The sequence below is a fragment of the Ovis canadensis genome, chromosome 24 (genome assembly GCF_042477335.2).
Source record: "Ovis canadensis isolate MfBH-ARS-UI-01 breed Bighorn chromosome 24, ARS-UI_OviCan_v2, whole genome shotgun sequence".
Taxonomy (NCBI): domain Eukaryota; kingdom Metazoa; phylum Chordata; class Mammalia; order Artiodactyla; family Bovidae; genus Ovis; species Ovis canadensis.
The window spans coordinates 43434994-43456789 of NC_091268.1; the positions used below are offsets into that span (position 1 = coordinate 43434994).

A 21796-nucleotide genomic window follows, 5' to 3' on the forward strand; every position below is an offset into this window, starting at 1 on the left:
GTCAGAAAGAAGAGGAATGTGGCAAACTGACAAGAGGAGAAGACTCAGGTCTCCATCTTGTGCATCTGTTTGAATCCAGGCAGCTTTAGATGAGAACTGTGCCTGGTATTTGAGACTGTTCAGATCTCCAGAATTTCCAAGGAACAAGAGGAAATTTCACTGTGTTCTCATTTCACTGCACTAACTATCTTGTCAGGCAGGAAGCTGTGAACATCCGTAGAAAGGCAGTGTGTATTGTCTGTCTTTGTTACTCCCAGGGGTGACTCAGCCATTCCTGCTGGATCGTTCCACTGGCCCTGGTTGCTAACACTGTGCAGCGCACCCACTGCTCCATGGCCAGTAAGCGAGTCCCCATGCTGTGCATTCTAGTGGCAGCAGAGCACTGGGGAAAGAGGCCGTTGACAGGTGGGAACAGGGCCAGGCCTGAGCCTGAAGAGGCGTTTCTGAAGGAGAGGGAGCCTCGGATCACAAGTGGGGTTCCCAGACAGCGGGGCTAGTAATCGGTAGCTCTGAACTTGATGATGTCTCATCGGAAGTGTGGAATTGATCTTGGGAAGATAAGGGATGAAGTCAGAAGTAACTCGGTGGGCTTTAGACTGAGGTGCAGGGTGAGAGCATTAGTCAAGCAGGTGGTGAGGGTTGGCAGCAGAATTTCACGAGTGGAATTACCATGTGACCAGAAACCTCAGTAGTTCAGGTGGAAGCGACACACGCCTGATGATCTCTGACTCGGGCTCTAGTGTGCTTCAGAAGTCGAGGGCAGAGCCTAAAAGGTGGGCAGTGAGGACAGGGAGCAGCAGGTTCTTCCCAGATCTTCATTCTCAAATATCCATTGCTTTCCCAATGTAGTACAATTTCATTTCAACCGGAAAAATTGTCTTCTGCTTTCTTGTGATAAGTGCAGAAGAGAAGCCTCATCGTAGGATTCCAGTTGCCTGGCACATCAGCTGAGCTGCTAGTACGTGCATGGGCTGGGACTGCCTGATGAGCCAGCTGTGCCCCATCTTTTTCTGTCACTGAGGAAATACCATGATAAATGATTACAGTCCATCCTTGGACCTTTTTTTTCACTGTCTCTCTCTTTCTCTCGGTAGAGCCCTGCACTGGGTTACACCTCAGATGCTTTGTGTCCCTGTTAATGAAGAAATTCCAGAAGTGTCTGATATGGTGGTGAAAGCAATTACAGGTCAGTGACACTAAGAACTTCTGTATTTGGATCTTTTCCGCTTGAAGTTAGCATTTTGCTTTATAAATCTGTACTTATATCAGTGAGCAAAAAGATAGTATTTCTAAAATACTTCTAAAATGCAGATTGCCAAAGCTATACTGGAATGTGGTAAAAAGTGATTTAAGAGTGTTAGGTTTCAGATCAGCAACTAAACCACTCTCCCCCTTTATTTTCCATGACTGTTTCTTATTTCTTGAGCATTGAAACTAAAGTTAACTAGGTAAATTTCTTTTTTTTTTTTTTTTTTTGGTAAATTTCTTAAAACTCAACTGCATTTATGTATCAGAATAATTTTGAGGGATGAAATTGGTGAGGCATGGTTATCCCCAAGCTAGAATTATATATTAAAATGATGCTTCTAGTTGGTTGTTAATCAGAGATGTGCTTTGAGTTTCTTTTCTGGTTAGTTGGAGAAGTAAATGAAGTGCCCTAAATCAGTGTGGCTCTTACATTCTGGACAGGTCCAGTCACCTAATGTTTCTGTTTCTTAATCAAAGAATAACCCAGCAGAAGTGCAACACAAAAGTTTTAAAACAAAACTGGTGGAGAAGACATCCAACTTGCCCAACTTCTCCTTAATTAAGGAGAAGAGTTGGAAAGAGATTGCCAATTTAGAGATTTTTAATGACATTCTACTGGGAAGGAAAGTGTGTCAGCTGATGTTAGCAGTGCTAGAGGTGGGCCATTAAGTAGTCTCCTTTGGTTATAAGAACCAGAGAGTCGAGTTACAGTAAGAAATGAGGGTTTGCTTAAGATATTATCAGGGTTGGAAAGGAGGTGAGGCCGTTACAGAAACTTAGCTTCAAGGCCCCTTCAGGGACTGAATTGTCTTCTGGCTAACATGATTCTTCCACTTTCTCATGTTCTGCTTCTCTTTGTACTTTTTCACATTTCAGCTCTTGGTATAAAATGTATTAATTTCTGTAACTCCCTGTGTAGAGTTTAATTGTCCTCACTAAATACCGTCCTCTTTGTTGCTCAGAGCTTTTCTGCTAAGCTCCTCATGGGTCCCATGAATGACTATTTTGGGTCAAGGCCCAACCCCAACCCCTGCCTTTTGCTCAGGGGATATCCATAAGAGATTGAAAGTAAAGCCTGTATACTTACGTTTTCCCCAAAGACTCTTACTAGTAAGTTCAAGATCAACTGGTTTCCATTTAAAGTACTTCACAGGAATTTATGTTGGGGACTCTTTTCTAAAAAGCCACAGGACAGACCTTATAAAACCAGAAACTACAAGTGCCAAATCATTGTTTACTGAAAAATAAAAATAAGAAAGTAGATGTCAGTATATTAGCAGTTTGTTAACAGAATTTGAGCTGTGGGACTTTACTCTCTTGGCATCTAAGTTTGAAGAGATCTTTTGATAGTAAAAGTATAGCCACAAAATTTTAAAAGCCTTCTTACGGTCTCATCTTAGCCCCCTCTTCTTGCCAGTCCAAGAGCAGGCACATTCTGCCTCTGAGGACCAGAGCTGATATGATCACTTTCTTCCTACTCTATGAACTTGTCAGCCTTCAAAAGGACAGTCTCTAACAATAGTCTTAAATGTGGAGATAATCAGTGAACTTTCTCTAAATCACTGTCTGCTTCTAATCAGGACCGTCCTTTTTGTTTATAAATACACTGCACTGAGGCCTGTGCCACTTGAATTGGCATCCGTCGTCTAGTGGGTAGAACCCCCGAGTGCTGCTGAACACCCTTCAGTGTGCAGGACAGTCCCTGCAGCAGAATCATCTGGCCAAAATGTCACTAGCACCCAATTTGACTGACCTGGGAGTACCACCTATTCTGCTTTCAAAACCGCATTAAAGATAAGTCTGGACATCTGCTAAGATAGAGTCCCCACCCTCAGCCCTGTCTTTCCTCCTGGCCCCTCGTGGCTAGACAGTAAAGAATTGGCCTGCAGTGCAGGAGACCCGGGTTCGATCCCTGGGTTGGGAAGATCCCCTGGAGAAGGGAGTAGCAATCCACTCCAGTATTCTTGCCTGCAGAATCCCATGGACAAGGGAGCTGGGCAGGCCACAGTCCATGAGGTCACAAAGAGTCGGACATGACTGAGAGACTAATGCTTTCACTTTTTTCAAAAGCCCTGAACAGAAAACACAAAGCAGTGTCTGAGGACTCTGAAAAGTAAGTCATAGCAGGCAGGTTGGGAAGGGAAGTCCTTACTGGAGGAACAGCTAATGCAGTCGTGTTTCCTGCGTTGTTTACTTTTCTTTCCACATCTCCTAGTTTAGACTTCAGGGCAGCAGAAATCATGGAACTGCTCCTGGGGATGGGTGGTCTAAAAGCAAAAAGAAACTTTTCTCAGACTCAAAGATACTGGGAAGAGTGGGGTTCACTACCAGATGGAGAGTGTGGGAGAAGTCCCTTGGGTTTTGTTTTCCCCTTTATTTTCCTTTTTCTTCTCTTCTATTTTACACTCCTGACCTTGCTCCTTGGCAGGGCAGCTACAAATGCGTCCAGATAGAAAATATAGGCATGCCTCAGAGATTCTATGGGTTTGGTTCCCAATCACTGCAATAAAACAGACACTGTGGTAAAGTGAGCCACACGGACGTTTTGGTTTCCCAGTGCTGATAAGTTATATTACATGGTACTGTAGTTTCTTCAGTGTGCAGTAGCATTGTGTCTAAAGAGCAATATGCATACCTTATTTTAAAAAGGCTTTATTGCTTAAAATGCCAAAGCAATTACCATGGTAACATTAAAGATCTCAGATCATGGTAACATATAATAATAATGAAAAGGTTTGAAATATGCAGGAAATACCAAAATGTGACACGGAGACAGAGAGTAACTAATAAGCAAATGGTGTTGGAAAAATGGTGCTGAGAGATACTCAACATAGGTTGCTGCAAACCTTCAATCTGTAAAGAAACAAAAAAACAAAAAACTGCAGTATCTGTGAAGTACAATAAAATATGTGCCTGTAATTCACTTTTAATTTATTTTAAAACTTAAGGAATAAAGATTAATGAGAACACGGTTAAATGTTTGAAATGGAGAATGAAAACTAACAGTAAAAGGCAGAATGCTAAATAGGGTGAAAATGGTTAAAAAAAAATTACATATATATATATATATATATATGTGGACATTCCCCCAAATCTTTTTGTTAATAAGTTGTATTTAAATAGAAAAAGAAAAATAAATAGGCTGAGACATAGTAACAGTAATTAAAACCCAGAATTAAAAATTTGAACAATAAAACAATTATATAATTCATACAGTAGACAGGTAAGTAGTGGCGGGGGAAGTATGAGTAAATTAAAATAAGGTCTCAGCACTGTGCAGTGTTCCTGTCTCCCACACGTTAGTCTTCCACGGCTGGTGGTCCTGTGAGAACTTCGCCAGGTAGCTGACCCCGGGGATAAGAGCTGAGAGCAGAAAAAAAACTCTGGCATGTACCACCGAACCACCTAAATCTGAAACTTTTATTTCTGCTAATGGCAAGAAATTGGTGTCAAACCACTTCAGCTCTTTTCTTTCATGGTGTTCTAGACTGTAAGGAGGTGTATCTGTCCAGAGGCACCCACCTGCCCTCCTTTTGTGTGATTCTGACAGTGCAGAGTTCAAACTTGATCATTCCTCATTGCCTCCTAGTCCTTGTGACAGAGAATGTGAACTTATAAGAGCCTGCTAGTTGGACTTCTTGGTAGTGAAGGGCAGTGAAATAATTTTGCTTCTGAGAGAAATAAAGTATTGTTTATGAGATTAAATAATACCTATGCTCATCCCCTCTGCTACCCAGCAGGTTATAAGTGTCATAAAGTTCTTATTAGATACTTGTTGCTAGTGGGAGATTTATATGCCACGAGGATTGGCCACTGTGGACCTCTGTGTGATGGATTTCAGCCGCTTGCACTTTGATAACCAGCTCAGAGATGCCTTGTAAAATAGCCGCACTTCTAAAAAGCTGTATGCAAATGAGGCCTTCTGAACTGAGTTTTATGATGTATTTACAAGGAACAAAAACTCTGCTTATTTCTCTGGGGAGCTCATAAGCATTTTACATCATGACTTGAAGAATGCGCTTTAGACTTAGATAGGCTTGGCTTCAGATCCCTGCTATGAGCCTTTTTATTGTATAATCTTGGGCAAATCATTGACCCTCTCTGAACCTCAGCTCCCTTAATAGTGCACGTGCATACCCTGGGGATGGAGAGATTATGCTTGTAGAGCACGCAGTGTAGGGCCTGGCTGATGGGCACCTGTGCCCAAGTGTGAGCTAATGTCTGCTGTTGTTGCAGGCTTTCTCATACGCTAAGTTAACTAGTGGAGAAGGGGTTAGCGAGGGCACCTCTGTAACTTAAGAGACGAAATACGATGATCCCGACGCCTCTTTGATGTAACTGTCTCCTCACTGGAAGCAGCATCTCTTCTCCTTTGTAGATATCATCGAGATGGATTCGAAGCGCGTGCCCCGGGATAAGTTGGCCTGCATCACCAAGTGCAGCAAGCACATCTTCAATGCCATCAAGATCACCAAGAACGAGCCGGCTTCAGCCGATGACTTCTTACCCACACTCATCTACATTGTCTTGAAGGGCAACCCCCCACGCCTTCAGTCCAACATCCAGTACATCACCCGCTTCTGCAACCCAAGCCGACTGATGACGGGCGAGGATGGCTACTATTTCACCAATCTGGTAAGGACTTGACTTGCTGGTGTTGTGGAGAGGAACCCAGAGGTATTCATTTTAAGGATGTGACAGGGCTCTCACAGGCCTGTGACGTGTTCGTGCTCTGGAGTTGAGGGGTCAGCATAGCTGAGGATGTTTGCTTGGTATCACAGAGCACATGTGACCAGGCCAGGCACACATACCACCTCCCAGGACTTAGCCATTGTGGTTCCCCTACAGGACACACGATGGCCGCGTTGAGTGTCTTTGGTGCTGTTGGCTGTCGCTCCCCGGAGTCCCGGCTGTAAGAGCCGCTCATTTACTTGGTTGTTTTAACCATGAATAAATGAGATCTTGGGCTGATTCCTTTATTAAAAGACTTAATGTTTATTTTTTGTTTCATTTCTACAAATTCCCTCTTAAAACTGAATACTGAGATGCCGATGCATAGAGGGTGTGCAGTGATTTTCAGCTCCTGTTTTTTTACAGTACTAATTAACACTAGGCGGGACAGTTGTGAGGTACACACATCTAAGGCCTGAAGCCACATACTTCCTTTTACTGACCGCTGGACTTCTCCTTGTTTGCGTTAGACTAGATTTATTGTCTCATTCATGAATTTCAGTCTCAAGACACCTTATGTTCTTTGTTTCCTGTGCAGGAAGCTGTTCAGGGTATTAAGTAGGGAGGGGAGGCCAGGTTACATAAGGAAGCATTTCTGGTAAATTGTCTAAAAAGACGGATCCTTGAATCGCCTGCATTCTGTAGCTCTTCCTGGCCCCCTGACCCACAGCCTTAACTGTGTGCACATCTTTTTTCTTCATCCTCTTCTTGCCAGACTCAGAGTCACAGCCCCAGTGCAACCGCTGTGGCAAAAGTAAAAAATTGGCCAGTTGCCACATGCCTTAGGAACTCTGCTTCACTTCATTCCTTTAACACTCCTGGTGACGCCTTCCTTCTGGAACTTCTCATGTGCCTCAGCGTCCACGATTCCCCTCCATCTCCCTGGGCTCTTTGTGGGCCTGGTGTCCTCCTTGTCCCCTTGAATGTGTCACTCCCTGGGGGCTCTGTCCTCCGTGCATCTCTCTCCCTAGACCGTCTCCTCTGGTCCTAGCGCTGCTGGTCACCTGTAATGATGACCTGCAGGTCACCTGTTTTGACCTCACTCTGAGCTTCCCAGCTAATTTATTATGCTTCAGACTTAATCTGTTCAAAACTGAAGCCACTTTACCATAATATGTTTCTTTCTTTTCCATTATGTACTGTTTCCATTAGTGGCAGTACTGTGTATCTACTCGCCTAGACCAGGAATGTCAGAACCATCTTAGAGGCCTCTTCTTTCCAGAAACTAGGCTGCACTGATTCCACACACATAGTGTAAGCCGGTGGGTAAGGGTCAGACAGGCACGTTCTTGTCAGATGAGGCTGTTGAAATAGATTTGCTAAATCTTCTTTAAGGAGATTCGCTTTTTTATGAATAACAAGGTAAGATCCTGTGAACAAATTTCTGAAAAGAAATCCTGAGAGCTGTCTATTTTCTCCTGTGATGTTTTTCATGTTTTCCTCATGAAAATACTTTATTAAAAAAAAAAGTATGAAAATGGTATGTGCTCCTTCTAGAAAAAATTAGTTGAGGGTATAACTAAGATGTCTGTGTCACTCAGCATTTCCCCCAGCATTTCTGTGCTAATAATTGCTACCATTTATTCATTGCTTACTACAGACCTGTGAGACATGTGCTATGTTGTTTAATTCTCACAATAAATCTGGGTGGTATTTCCCTCATTTTACAAATGTGGGAACCGCAGAGGGCTTAGGTAACTTTTCTAGGGTCACACAGCTCTGGGCTGTCAGTTGACAGAGGTGACATTTCACTCAGATTGTCTGGTGTCAAAGTGCATTATTTTAACTGTTGTGACATTAAAGTATCTTGAGGACCAGTGGTCTGTGTGCACACAAGTACCTGCGGACATGCTTAGTGGCAGGCCGTGGCAGAGCTCAATGGCAGAGCTGGGAAGGCCTCTCCGCAGGGAAGGGCCTTGTGGGGCGTGGCCCTGGAGCTCCAGGCCACACTGTGATTCCTCTGCCCCACAGCGTGGCAGGGAAGCAGAGCACCTGTGACTTCAAGGAAACACACAGGAAGCTCTGTGATAACCATTGTGGAATGAATACTAAAGGTACCTCTTCATATATTTCATTCTGTACAAGACCCTAGGACCTTCGAACCACCCAAGGAGAGGACTGAATTTCTGGCTCAGTGAACTTGGCAGTTAGATTTAATTTTTTTTAAAGGAAGAAATGCATTATTGCAGATGGGAGTATAAAGGAAACAACATGAATGGCCATGGTAATTTTTGAAGCTGCAGTCCATGGAGGTTCATGAGATTATCTTGTCAAGTTTTGATTCTATTTAAATTCTTTGTAATAAAAGGATTTTTTTTACCTTCTCTTCGAATGTTTGTAGCTCTCCTATATAACTATAATAAATGACATTCTCTTCTTTTTATAGTGCTGTGCCGTGGCTTTCATTGAGAAATTAGATGCTCAGTCTTTGAATTTAAGTCAGGAAGATTTTGATCGATACATGTCTGGCCAGACTTCTCCCAGGAAGCAGGAATCTGAGAGTTGGTCTCCTGATGCTTGCTTAGGTGTGAAGCAGATGTATAAGAATTTGGACCTCCTGTCTCAGTTGAATGAACGACAGGAAAGGATTATGAATGAAGCCAAGAAACTTGAGAAAGACCTCATAGATTGGACGGATGGAATCGCAAAAGAGGTTCAAGACATTGTTGAGAAATACCCACTTGAAATTAGACCCCCAAATCAATCTGTAGCAGCTATTGACTCTGAAAATGTTGAAAATGATAAACTTCCTCCACCGTTGCAACCTCAAGTTTACGCAGGATGATGAAAACTTAACATAGATAGTATTTATTTGAGCCTGAATTGTAGCCAGCCCTTCCTGCAGTCCACTGATTGGGGTCTAGAGTATAACTTAATTGCTTAGAAATATCAGCATTTTTAAAGGTACAGTTTGTGGGGATTGTTTTGTTCGTTTTGTTTTGTTTTTCTGTCAAGGGAGGCTTAGTAAATAATAAAGTACTATTTATTGAGTCACTGAAATAGATTCATTTAAGGCTTGTATGAAAAGTTTGTCTATAAATCTATTTTTTCTCCATGGTTTTCCTATGTGCTTCCTCTGTGGCATTCAGTGTGTTTTTGGATTTGGTTAAATAATTGCCTTTTAAAGGAGAAAACGAATGCTACAAAAAATGTATGTGGTACCACTGTTCCTACAGTTTGACATAATTTTATAATTGTAAAGATAGAAGATATATTGCTAAGTAAATATGTAAAATTGTAAATATGTTAAAAAAAAAAAGAAGGAATGGTGTCTGTTGTGCATGGCATTTCATGTGTTAACTCCGTTTCTTTTTTTTTTTTTTGGTTGGAAATGAAGTATATTGAATATTTGCCTTTTAACATTGTTTTATTTGGTTTGCCCCACTAAAATGAATGCAGAAATACTTAGACATACTCTCCCTGAAATGTTGGCTCCAGCTTTAACAATGTGTTAGCCCTGACTTCGAGGTCCTGTTCAGTCAGAGAACGTGACCCCATTGAATCACGTTTTCAGTCTTGTGAAGTTACTGTTCAGTACAGACTGGAGGCTGAACCGTGCTTCCAGCGCCTCTGACCTCCTTCCATTCAGCAAATGTTCCCTGAGCTCTTGGTCAGGGCAGTTGCCCTGGGGCCGAGTCAGAAGCCAGGAAAGAACAGGTCTCTGCAGGTGAGAGCTGATGGAACATCTCTCTGAGCTTTAAAATGCAGAGGCAAGGGAGAGGGGCATCTCTGCTTCCATAGTGTACTTGTGACTTTATGGACAGTCCAGTCACATGTCACATAAGCCTCTTTCAGGGTTTCTCAACGTCAGTACTGTTCGGAGCCTGAGGACATTTTTATTTGGGCGCCACCTTGTGTATTGTATTTAGTGGTGTCCCTGGCCTCTATGCCCACTAGACACCAGTAGCAGCCCCCCAGTTGTGAAAAGTCGTCTCCAGACATTGCCAAATGTCTCCCGTTCTGCCTCCAGTTAGGGACTGCTGATCTGCTTTGTAAGCAAAGGCGTTTTCCTCCTGATGGCTAATATGACGTAACCAAAGAAAATGGCACCAAATGTACAGTGAAATGTGAACTCCGAGCTCATTCGGTAAAGCTCTCCAGTCCCTGGGAGTGTGGAGCCTTTTCTAATCCTGGTGGAGCCTTTCACAACTAAATACACCATCGTGATTCTCCTCCCTATCAGTGATGTCTGCAGACTCTCGGAGTACCTGGGAAATTGTAATTCCCAGGGCACCATTTTTGCACAAGATCACATCACACAAGCAGTTAAGAAAGCTTCCTTTGCGTTTCAAGTATCTTCCTCATGGTGTACCACAGATGTGTAGTGCAATAGTTTTGGAATAAAACTAGGGTGGGTATAAAACTTGTTGCCCTTTTCTTAAATTAACATCTAAAATGCATCACATTGATACATCTGTTGTCCTAAAGCACTGAAGACATGAAGCAATCAGCTGAGTCAGCTGATCGCCAAGCTCACTTGGAATATTACCATCAAGTGTCTGGAGAATGTGCTCATAGAAACCTGGGCCCAGATGGTCTTTGTAGAGAGTTTTCCCTTTTTTTCTTTTCTATGTACTTTCTAGGTGCTAATCCAGGTATACATACACACTCTTACTTCTCCTGGGAATATACCGTTCTTCTAGTCATTGTACATTATGTTTATTAAATAAAATGTGCATATCAGCCTCCCAAAAAAAGCTGTCTTCTTTTGACTTCTAACCTGTGTGTAAATTGTTGAACTGTGTTTTTTTTTTTTAAGCATGTCTCATATTGGTTGAATTCTTATTTGGACTCTTGCCTTACAGTTTCTCTTTAAGTCAGCATCAATATCATAGCCAGGGTTTCTGTTTTCTCAACCAGAAAATACTGGCATTTTATGTACTATAAATGTGACTGGAACAGAAGCCCTTATCAATAAAGTTTCCTAATCCATTCCTCTTCCCAATAGGTCGATTTTTGGTTCTTCATCTTAGGAAAATAGACAGTATTAATATTCTCATGTTATAAAGGTTTCCCTTTTAAACCACAGCAGTCATTATCGTACTTAAAAATGAAACAGACATTAATTAAAATCAAGAACAAGAAGGACTTCCCAGCTGGTGAGTCCTTTGCTCCCAAAGCAAGGGACCTGGGTTCAATCCCTGGTCAGGGAACTAGATCCCACATACTGCAACTAAGAGTTTGCATGCTGCAACTAAAGATCCTTCATGCTGCAGTGAAGATAGAAGATCCCACGTATTGTGCTGTGACTAAGATCTGGTGCGGCCAAATAAGTAAATGTTTTAAGAAAATATTTTTTCAATACTTAACAAAAACTTTCTGTAAGTACTGTTTAAAGTTGGTGAGATAGTAGATGTTAAATTTCTCACCAGAAAGAGAAAGTCATTAGGTAAAGTGATGAATGTGTCAAGTATATTGTGGTAATCATTCCACAATGTTTATGTTGTACGAAGTCAAAATGTACAGCTTAAACAGTGAGATGTCAATATCACCATAAAGCTGGGCTTCCCAATTGGTACAGTGGTATAGAATCCACCTACCAGTGCAAGAAAAGTCCAGTTCAATCCCTGGACTGAAGATCCCCTGGAGAAGGAAATGGCCACCCACTCCAGTATTGTCTGGAGAATTCCATAGGCAGAGGAGCCTGGCAGGCGGCAGAGAGTCACATGAAAATGAGCATACACCATAAAGCTGGGAGAAAAACAAGAAAGACAAATCAAATATGAAAAAAAAATTTAAGTACTTTTTCAAATAAAGAACTGTAAAACTTTGAACGTTTAAAAATACTACAAAGGACGTGAACAGTTCACCATATAGACTTAAAAATGGACAGCGATTTATCTGGGAATGTTCTTTGTTTTCCCTGAAGTGTTCAAGATTTCTTGTGACTAAGAAAGCATCGCAACATGTTAGATTTTCTTGGCGTTTCACCTGCTTGCATAGTTTTGAATATGAAGAGATGTGCTTTGAGAGATCAGAAACATCGATGGCACTCACCACTCTGCCAATTATATATAAAAGTTTGTTAAAAAGTGATCATAAATTTTTTTAAATGGACACCAGATGAAAAATACTCAACGTCATTAGTAACCAAAGAAATAGAATGTAATTCAGTAACAATTTTTTTTGTCACATTGGCAAAGGTGAACATCTTATGGCAGAAATAGCACTTTATGAGTGTATAGAGAAATGTGCCTCACTGATGAAAGCGCAGATTATAAGATTTCCAGACAGCAGATCAGGGCTGTGTGTCAAGAGCCTTAAAAATCTTTTTACTTTAATGGCACAGTAACCCTATTTCTATAATTAGCAATGCTAAGAAAATGTGCTTGTGCTTAGTCGCTCAATCTTGTCCAGCTCTGCAACCCTGTGAACTGTAGCCAATCAGGCTCTTCTGTCCATGGGATCTTTCAGGTGAGAATACTGGAGTGAGTTGTCATCTCCTCCAGAGGATCTTCCCCACCCATGGACTGAACCCGAGTCTCCTGTGTCTTCTGCATTGCAGGCAGATTCTCTTTTTTTAAATTTATTTTTTAAGTTGAAGGATAATTGTTTTACAATATTGTGTTGGTGTCTGCCAAACATCAACATGAATCAGCCATAGGTATGCTTATGTCTGCTTCCTTTTGAGCCTCCCTCCCCCTTCCCTCCTCATCCCACCCATCTAAGGTGGTTACAGAGCCCTGTTTGAGTTCTGCAAGTGGATTCTTTACCCTCTGAGCCATTGGGGAAGCCCAAGAAAGTAGTTTTAAAAGTTATATAAAAACATTAAGTATAGAAGTTTAAAAATTCAATGTTTAAATTGTGTAGAGGGGGATGTTTCAATTAGAGAATAATTATGCAGAAAGCTATCCTCATACAGTATTAAGCATAGTTCCAAATCTGTTTTAAAATTCCAAGCAGTGCTAGAGAAAAACAAAATCTCATCAGTAATTACCATTGGGTTTGAGGGTTATAGATGGTTTTAATTTTCCTTTTTGGTATTTCCTTGGTCTTAACTTTATACAATGGCATGGTAGTTTTATCATCAGAAAACAGAAAAAAAATATTCTCAGAGTATAAAAACAAAAGCTTCAAACTACTGCATGACAGAATTGGATTAGCACACATTAGCTCTTAAAGGGAGAAGTTTGTTTTAAAAGTGACACAGCTGTCTCTGAGCAGGGTTTCCCAGGCAACCTCTCGGTGGTTGCCAATACAGAATGCCACCTCTAGGGGTGGAATCAAGCTCTTGGCTGGCCTGCCCCGCTTTAAAAGAATAATGAGTTGTCTGCAGGGGTAGGTGTCTGGCTTAAATTTCCTCCACAGGAGTATGCACCTGTCGAATGGTTTCCCTGCCAGAAGAAAATCGCTTGCTCCCTTAGTAAAAAGTCAATGAAGCTGAAAGAAAGCTAGTTTCTTGGATTTGAGGTAGCAGCCAGAACACTGGTAAGCATTCTTAAATGTGGAGGCCTCTCCTCTAAGCACTAGGATGAGTCTGTTGTCGGAATTAAGCTGAAATTCCAGTGGCATCTGCTCTGGGTGGTGGAGAGGTGGGTTGCGGGAGGCATTTGGTCATTTTTCTCCTGATTTGGGAAATGAGAGGGGCGGATGGACATGGTCACTATTTCAAGTGGAAACTTTCTCCTCCCCAAAGTAAGAGTGACTCGTTCTGAAATGAGCCCTTTGTGGGTATTTGGGTGAACTGATTAGTGAGGGGTTGGACAAGGTGGTCTGCAGAAGCGTCTTTAAAATGTACTAATTTTCTGCCCTAAATATATGTGGAGCCCAGACTACATATGAAGAATGGTGCTGGAGGGACCGTGAAAAGGTAACATGGCCTGGACTTTGACTTTAGCTTACTTACAATAAAGTAAGGGGCTGTGCTGAATCTTCATTGCCATGAGGGCTTTTCTCTAGTTGCAGTGAGCTGGCTTCTCATTGTAGTGGCTTCTCGTTGTGGAGCGTGGGCTCTACTGTGCGCAGGTTTCGGTGGTTGCGGCATGCGGGCCTCAGTAGCTGTGGCTCCTGGGCTCTAGAGCACAGGCTCCTTAGTTGAGGTGCATGGGTTTGGTGTGCTCCGCAGTGTGTGGGATCTTCCTGGACCAGGGATTGAACCCTTGTCTCCTGCATGGGCAGGTGGCTTCTTTATCATTGAGCCACAGGGGATGCCCTAATAAACCTGGACTAACAGGAATAATAATAGGTAGACTTAATTAGTGCATATACACGCTAGGCATTGTGCTAAGTGCTTCCCACAACGACATGCATTGAGCCTTCTCAGGGAACCTGCAGGGAAGTATTACTGTTATTCCGAGGCACAGAAATGAGGCTGCTGCACCAAGATGTGAGTGTCTTGCCCAAGATCACAGAGCTGAAGTGGGGAACCGGGATTCAAACCCTGGCTGTCTAGCTCCAGAGCCGCACTCTTCTTGTTCTATTTTTACTTTGTATCGGGGTAAGTAAGTGTTAGTCGTTCAGTTGTGCCCGACTCTTTGCGATCCCATGGACTGCAGCCCACCAGGCTCCTCTGTCCATGAGATTTTCCAGGCAAGTATACTCGAGTGGGTTGCCATTTCCTTTAGGGGATCTTCCCAACCCAGGGATTGAACCCAGGTCTCCTTCACTGCAGGCGGATTTTTTTACCGACTGAGCTACAAGGGTAAGAACACTTAAAATGAGATCTATTCTCTTAATGTGAGAGCTATCCTCTGAATTTTCTGTGTGTTTAATTTTGGGTTAAATTTTGTACAGGATTGTTGGCTCTAGGTACAATGTTGCACAGCAGATCTCTAGAGCTTATTCATCTTGTTTAACTGAAACTTTATGCCTACTGATGAATAATCCCATCTCCCGTTTCCCCAGCCCCTGGTAACCGCCATTTCCTATCTTTGATTTTGTGAATTTGGCTATTTCAGATACCTCCTGGAACTGGAATTAGGCAGTACATGTCTTTCCATGCTGGCTTATTTCACTTAGCCTAATGTCCTTAAGGTCCATCCATGTTTCATATTGCAGAATTCTGCAATAAAATTTTTATTTCCTTTAAAAAAATCTTCTAAATGTATTTTATTGAAGTATAGTTGGTTTATAATGCTGTGTTAATGTCTACTGTACAGCAGAGTGATTCAGTTAGACGCATATATATACATTTTTTTTCATATTCTTTTCCATTGTGGTTTATCACAAGTTGTTGAATACAGTTCCCTGTACTATAGAGTAGGACCTTGTTGTTAATCCATCTCGTATATAATAACTTGCAAAAAATTCTCTTAATTATTTTTTAATATTTTGGCCAGGCTGCTCAGCATGCAGGGTCTTTAGTTCCCCAACCAGAGATTAAACTTAAGCCCCTTGCAGTGGAAGTACAGAGTCTTAACCATTGGACCAGCAGGGAAGTCTCAGAATTTCCTTATTTTTTTTAAAGGCCGAGTCACTTTCCATCATATGTATACACATTTTCTTTATCCAGTCATCTCTTGGACATTCAGGTTTTTTCCCACCTCTCAGCAACTGTGACTAGTGTTGCAGTGAACACAGAGTGCAGACTTCCATTCATCCTGATTCTGTTCTGTTGGATATATTCCTGGAAGTGCTGGATCATATGGCGGGTCTCTTGTTAATTTTTGGGAGCTACCATACTGTTTTTCATAGCAATTGTACCATTTTACATTCCCACAGAGTCTCCACTTCAAAGCACCATTTTATATCAACTCTCCCCAAGATCTCAGAGAACTGAGAAGAGAGAGGTTGGTAAAGAAAGAGTTTTGGGGCTTCAGGAAGATAATGAAATTTGAAGAGTTTTTATTAGAGATAAGATGAAAAAGAGGAGAGGTTTGAAATGGGGTGTGGCTGTTTTTGTTATTAGGCAACTAGGATTATAGCATTTCAAGCTACAGTATTTGATTCATGTTTTAAGAATTTTATCAATTCCAGCCATAAATTTCCAGTCCACCCTAGGGTGCAGCCTTGAGTTGCTCACAGCCAAAATTAGGGGTCAAAAAGTATGACCAGCAGCCAAATCTGGTCCACCCCCTGCTTTCGTAAATAAAGTTTTATCAGTACACTGCCACTCCCATTCATTCTGTTGCTTTCATACCACGTGGCAGAGATGAATAGTTAGAATAGAGTTCCTGTGGCCTGTAAAACCTACAATATTTTTTGCAGAAGTTTGTCGACCTCTGGTCTAATGTAGTACAGTGATTGTTAGTTTTTCCTCTGAAATTTTTTATTTTGAAAAATATCAAATCTACAGAAATATTAGAAGAATAATGAACAACCTATATGCCCTTCTCCTTGATCTAATCCTTAACATTTTGCCACATTTGCTTTTTCTCTCTTGCCCTCCCTCTTTTTCTTTCTCCCCTGCCCCTCCTCCCACTCTGGCTGCAGTACTTGTTAGGTGCAGATATCATAATTTTATATCCCTAAATACATTAGATATATATCTCCTAAGAATAAGGACAGTGTTTTACATAACAATGAAAATTTAACTTTGAGGCAATAAACAGACCAAATTAATAGATTTTTTTTTTGGTAAAATCCAGTTTCATGTGCAGGATTAATTACCACATTTGTTGGTCATGTCTTTTTAGTCTTTAAATAATTGCCAGCCTTATTTTGTTTGGGTATGTTTTTTCAGCTTTATTGACATAGTTGACAAAACTGTAGGATGTTTAATGTGTACATGAGGATGATTGTGAAATTTAATGTGTACATGAGGAGTTTTGTTTTTCATGACATTGGTATATATATGTAGAGGGTGGGCTTGATGTTTAGAGAACGTCGCTCATCTGGGATTTGTTTGATCATTTCATGGTGACTAGATGCGAGTGTTCACTAGAAGGACTGATGCTGAAGCTGAAGCTGCAATCCTTTGGCCACCTGATGTGAAGAGCCAACTCACTGGAAAAGACTCTGATTCTGGGGAAGATTGAGGGCAGGAGGAGAAGGGGGCGACAGAGGATGAGATGGTTGGATGGCAACATTGATTGAATGGACATGAGTTTGACCAAACTCCATGAGATAGTGAAGGACAGGGAAGCCTGGCTGCAGTCCATGGGGTCTCAAAGAGTCAGATACAACTAAGCGACTGAACAACAGGACTTGTGTTTTAGGGGCGGGAGTACCAAAGAGGAGCTATGTCCTTGTCAGCGCCCCCATCAGGAGACTGATTGTTAATGCAGGAAAACTACCCCAATGGTAAACAGGTTTGAATTGCTGAAGACACACAAAGGTCAGGATTCCATATGACAATGCTTACAAATCCAGAGTTTATCTCATGAAAAGGGTACAAGATAGCAACACCGTTAATGTAAGGAACGGTATCGCAGCCAAAGGCTGTCACCCTATGTGCACAGAACACCTGGGAACAGGACCTGTTCGTGTAGAGAATCTAGATGTGCACACATATTCCCAGTGTTTGCAGTCATTTGAGGGTTGGTATTCACTGAAACCGACAGCTGCTCCATCCAGTACCACCAGCACAGACTTTTTAAATATTTGACAGTTCTTTTCCTCCCTGATCAATAACAATCTATGCTTTTGAGGGTATTTCTTTTGACTGATTAAACCATAAGTAATCTATCACTGATTTTTTTTTGCCCCTCCCAATAAAATGTACCTTTTCTCATGTACCGTATATTATTTCTCATGGGAATATAGGTTTAAGGCTTTGTCTCTTATTGTTTCAGGTTCAAAACATCTTGGGAATATAACCAGACTTCTTTCCTTGGGTCGTGTACTTTGACAGATATTGGTTCCCAGCAAGAGTAATCTCTCAACAAGGCCCATGTGTCCTCAGTTGGATATGAGAGAAATGTCTGAACATAGATCATCTCTACTTACATAAATAAAGGAAATGGGAACCTGAAGGCATAGCCATGTTTGTCCTGGTCCAGACAGTTACGTGGTCAGACCTTCCACCTGTTTGTCTGTTGTGAGGACATAGACCACGCCTAGAAGTTCACTAGGTACCAGGCTGTCGGCTCACTTAAAAAAAAAATTGGTGGACTGTATGTAACATAAAATTGACCATTTTCAAGTGTACAATTCAGTGTCATTAAAGCACATTCACAAATGTTGTGCCACTATACATTTCTAGAGTTTGTTCATCATCCCAGGCAGAAATTGGTACCCACTGAACATAACTCCTCACTCCCCAACCCCAACAGTTCCCAGTAACCTCTATTCCACTTTCTGTCCTAATCAATTTGCCTATTCTAGCTCCTTTGTGTAAGGGAAATCATACTATATAATCTTTTGTTTCTGACTTATTTCATTGATCATAATGTTTTCAAGGCTAATCCTTGCTGTTGCAAGTATCATAATTTCTTTCCTTTTTAAGATTAAATTCCATTCTGTGTATATATCAGACTTTAAAAAGTCAGACTTAAATTGAAGAAAGTAGGAAAACCACTAGACCATTCAGGTATGACCTGAATCAAATCCCTTATGATGATACAGTGGAAGTGACAAACAGATTCACAGGATTAGATTTGATAGACAGAGTGCCTGAAGAACTATGGACTGAGGTTCATGAAGTTGTACAGGAGGCAGTGATCAAGACCATCCCCAAGAAAAAGAAATGCAAAAAGGCAAAATGGTTGTCTGAGGAGGCCTTACAAATAGCTAAGAAACGAAGAGAAGTGAAAGGCAAAGGAAAAAAAGAAAGATATACCCATTTGAATGCAGAGCTCCAAAGAATAGCAAGGAGAGATAAGAAAGACTTCTTCAGTGATCAGTGCAAAGGAATAGAGGAAAACAATAGAATGGGAAAGACTACAGATCTCTTCAAGAAAATTAAAGATGCCAAGGGAACATTTCATGCAAAGATGGGCTCAATAAGGGACAGAAATGGTATGGACCTAACAGAAGCAGAAGATACTCAGAAGAGGCGGCAACAAAACAGAACTATACAAAAAAGATCTTCACGACCCAGATAATCATGATGGTGCGATCACTCACCTGGAGCCAGACATCCTGAAATGCAGTCAAGTGGGCCTTAGAAAGCATCACTACTAACAAAGCCAGTGGAGGTGATAGAACTCCAGTTGACCTATTTCAAATCCTAAAAGATGATGCTGTGAAAGTGCTGTACTCAGTATGCCAGCAAATTTGAAAAACTCAGCAAGGGCCACAGGACTGGAAAAGGTCAGTTTTCATTCCAACCCCAAAGAAAGGCAATGCCAAAGAATGCTCAAACTACCATATAACGGCACTCAGTCTCACACACTAGCAAAGTAATGCTCAAAATTCTCCAAGCCGGGCTTCAACAGTACATGAACCATGAAATTCCAGATGTTCAAGCTGGATTTAGGAAAGGGAGAGGAAGCAGAGATCAAATTGCCAGCATCCATTGGATCATGGAAAAAGCAAGAGAGTTCCAGAAAAACGTCTACTTCTGCTTTATTGGCCATGCCAAGCCTTTGACTGTGTGGATCATAACAAACTGTGGAAAATTCTTAAAGAGACGGGAATGCCAGACCACCTTACCTGCCTCCTGAGAATTCTGTACACAGATCAAGAAGCAACAGTTAGAACTGGACATGGAACAATAGATGGGTTCCAAATAGGGCAAGGAGTACATTAAGGCTGTATATTGTCACCCTGCTTATTTAACTTATATGCAGAGTACATCATGAGAAATGCTGGGCTGGATGAAGCACAAGCTGGAATCAAGATTGCCAGGAGAAATATCAATAACCTCAGATATGCAGATGACACCACCCTTATGGCAGAAAGTGAAGAAGAACTAAAGAACTTCTTGATGAAAGTGAAAGAGGAGAGTGAAAAAATTGGCTTAAAGCTCAACTTTCAGAAAACTAACATCATGGCATCCGGTCCCATTACTTCATGGCAAATAGATGGGAAAACAGTGGAAACAGTGTCAGACTATTTTTCTGGGCTCCAAAATCACTGCAGATGGTGATTGCAGCCATGAAATTAAAAGACACTTACTCCTTGGAAGGTAAGTTATGACCAACCTAGACTGTGGCTCAGACGGTAAAGCATCTGCCTACAATGCAGGAGACCTGGGTTCAATCCCTGGGTTGGGAAGATCTCCTGGAGAAGGAAATGGCAACCCACTCTAGTATTTTTGCCGGGAAAATCCCATGGATGGAGGATCCTGATGGGCTACAGTCCGCAAAGAGTCGGACACGACTGAGCAACTTTACCCACTCACTCACTCAGACAGCATATTATAAAGCAGAGACATTGTCAACAAAGGTCCGTCTAGTCGAGGCTGTGGTTTTTCCAGTGGTCATGTGTGGATGTGAGAGTTGGACTATAAAGAAAGCTGAGCACTGAAGAATTGATGCATTTGAACTGTGGTGTTGGAGAAGACTCTTGACAGTCCCTTGAACTGCAAGGAGATCCAACGAGTCCATCCTAAAGGAGATCAGTTCTGGGTGTTCATTGGAAGGATTGATGTTGAAGCTGAAAGTCCAATCCTTTGGCCACCTGATGCAAAGAGCTGACACATTTGAAAAGACCCTGATGCTGGGAAAAATTGAAAGCAAGAGGAGAAGGGGACGACAGAGGATGAGATGGTTGGATGGCCTCACCGACTTGATGGACATGAATTTGAGTAAGCTTAGGGAGTTGGTGATGGACATGGAAGCCTGGCGTGCTGCAGTCCATGGGGTCACAAAGAGTTGGACACGACAGAGCAACTGAACTGAACTGAACTGATGTTTATATCATTTTGTTGATGCACCTGTTGGTGGATTTTTGGGTTTCACTGCCTTTTAGTTCTTGCAAATAATGGTGCAGTGAACATTGTTACACAAGGATGTTTTAGTTCCTGCCTTTAATTCTTTTGAGTGTGTAGCTCAGAAGAGATTTGTTGGTCAAACGATAATTCTATGTTTAACTTTCTGAGGCCAAACTGTTTTCCACATCAGTCAGATCACTCTGTTGGCTGTTCAAAAGAGGAAAAGGTTTTGGCAAACATGTACTTTGCCCCCACGGATTGTGTGAGTCAGAACTGAGAGACATTTATTCCCTTGTTCTAAGCTCCTCAAAAAGCATCCACATTATCAACAATTTATTCTCTCCCTCTCCTTCAGCAGCAAGCTCATCTTCTTCCATATATCATTAATTTCAATCCATTTCCCCCTCTTTGAAGCAGGACCTTCTGGTTCCCCACTGGGCAAGTTGTATGGAAACAGGAGGGGACTCGGACAGGCCTCCACGTCATTTCATTCTGAGGTTCTGATGGGACAGTTGTATTTCTCTGCATCTATCCAAACTACTAGGCAACAAAACACTCTCTGTTGTCAGCTCCAGTGTGGCAGAGTGTGGGGAAAGGACCGTGAGTTTCATCAATCATTTGGAATTCTTGCAGTTAGGTCTGAATTAATAGAAGTGGTATCTTGTGAGGAAATATTCCAGCCTCTGGAGCCCTTAACTATAGTTCCAGCACAGAGACAACCAGGTCCGATATTGAAGAAGAAAACTTTTTCAATATGAAAATGTTCAATAAACTGGGGTATAGCAGGGAAGATTCTGAAGTTTCTCTGTCATCCTTTAACCCTAGTTTCACTGTAAGAGCATAGTGATAAGGGAGACACCAGCACAGTGTACTTTTTAAAAAATCATATATTCCAACATTTAATGAGACTTTTATTTTTTAAAGAATTCCAAAGAATAGAGTTCCAGAGAATAGCAAGAAGAGATAAGAAAGCCTTCCTCAGCGATCAATGCAAAGAAATAGAGGAAAACAATAGAATGGGAAAGACTAGAGATCTCTTCAAGAAAATTAGAGACACCAAGGGAACATTTCATGCAAAGATGGACTTGATAAAGGACAGAAATGGTCCTAACAGAATGGACC

The 21796-nt window shown here is 41.6% G+C and overlaps 2 protein-coding genes across 9 annotated transcripts in view; both read left to right on the forward strand.

Moving 5' to 3' along the window:
* The window catches only part of RABGEF1 (RAB guanine nucleotide exchange factor 1), a 48307-nt gene extending 37631 nt beyond the window's left edge, over positions 1 to 10676 (forward strand). For all 8 annotated transcript variants that reach the window (XM_069569827.1, XM_070289481.1, XM_069569830.1 and 5 more), the window contains 3 exons: positions 1095 to 1186; positions 5627 to 5883; positions 8366 to 10676. In XM_069569827.1, the coding sequence (XP_069425928.1) occupies positions 1095 to 1186; positions 5627 to 5883; positions 8366 to 8764 (748 nt within the window). In that variant the 3' untranslated portion in view covers positions 8765 to 10676. The remainder of the gene's footprint in view (positions 1 to 1094; positions 1187 to 5626; positions 5884 to 8365) is intronic.
* A 2517-nt stretch (positions 10677 to 13193) lies between these two features.
* TMEM248 (transmembrane protein 248) overlaps positions 13194 to 21796 on the forward strand; it is a 42747-nt gene continuing 34144 nt past the window's right edge. Inside the window, exon 1 of the mRNA XM_069569835.1 lies at positions 13194 to 13407. The gene's annotated coding sequence lies outside the window, so the exon portion shown is untranslated. The remainder of the gene's footprint in view (positions 13408 to 21796) is intronic.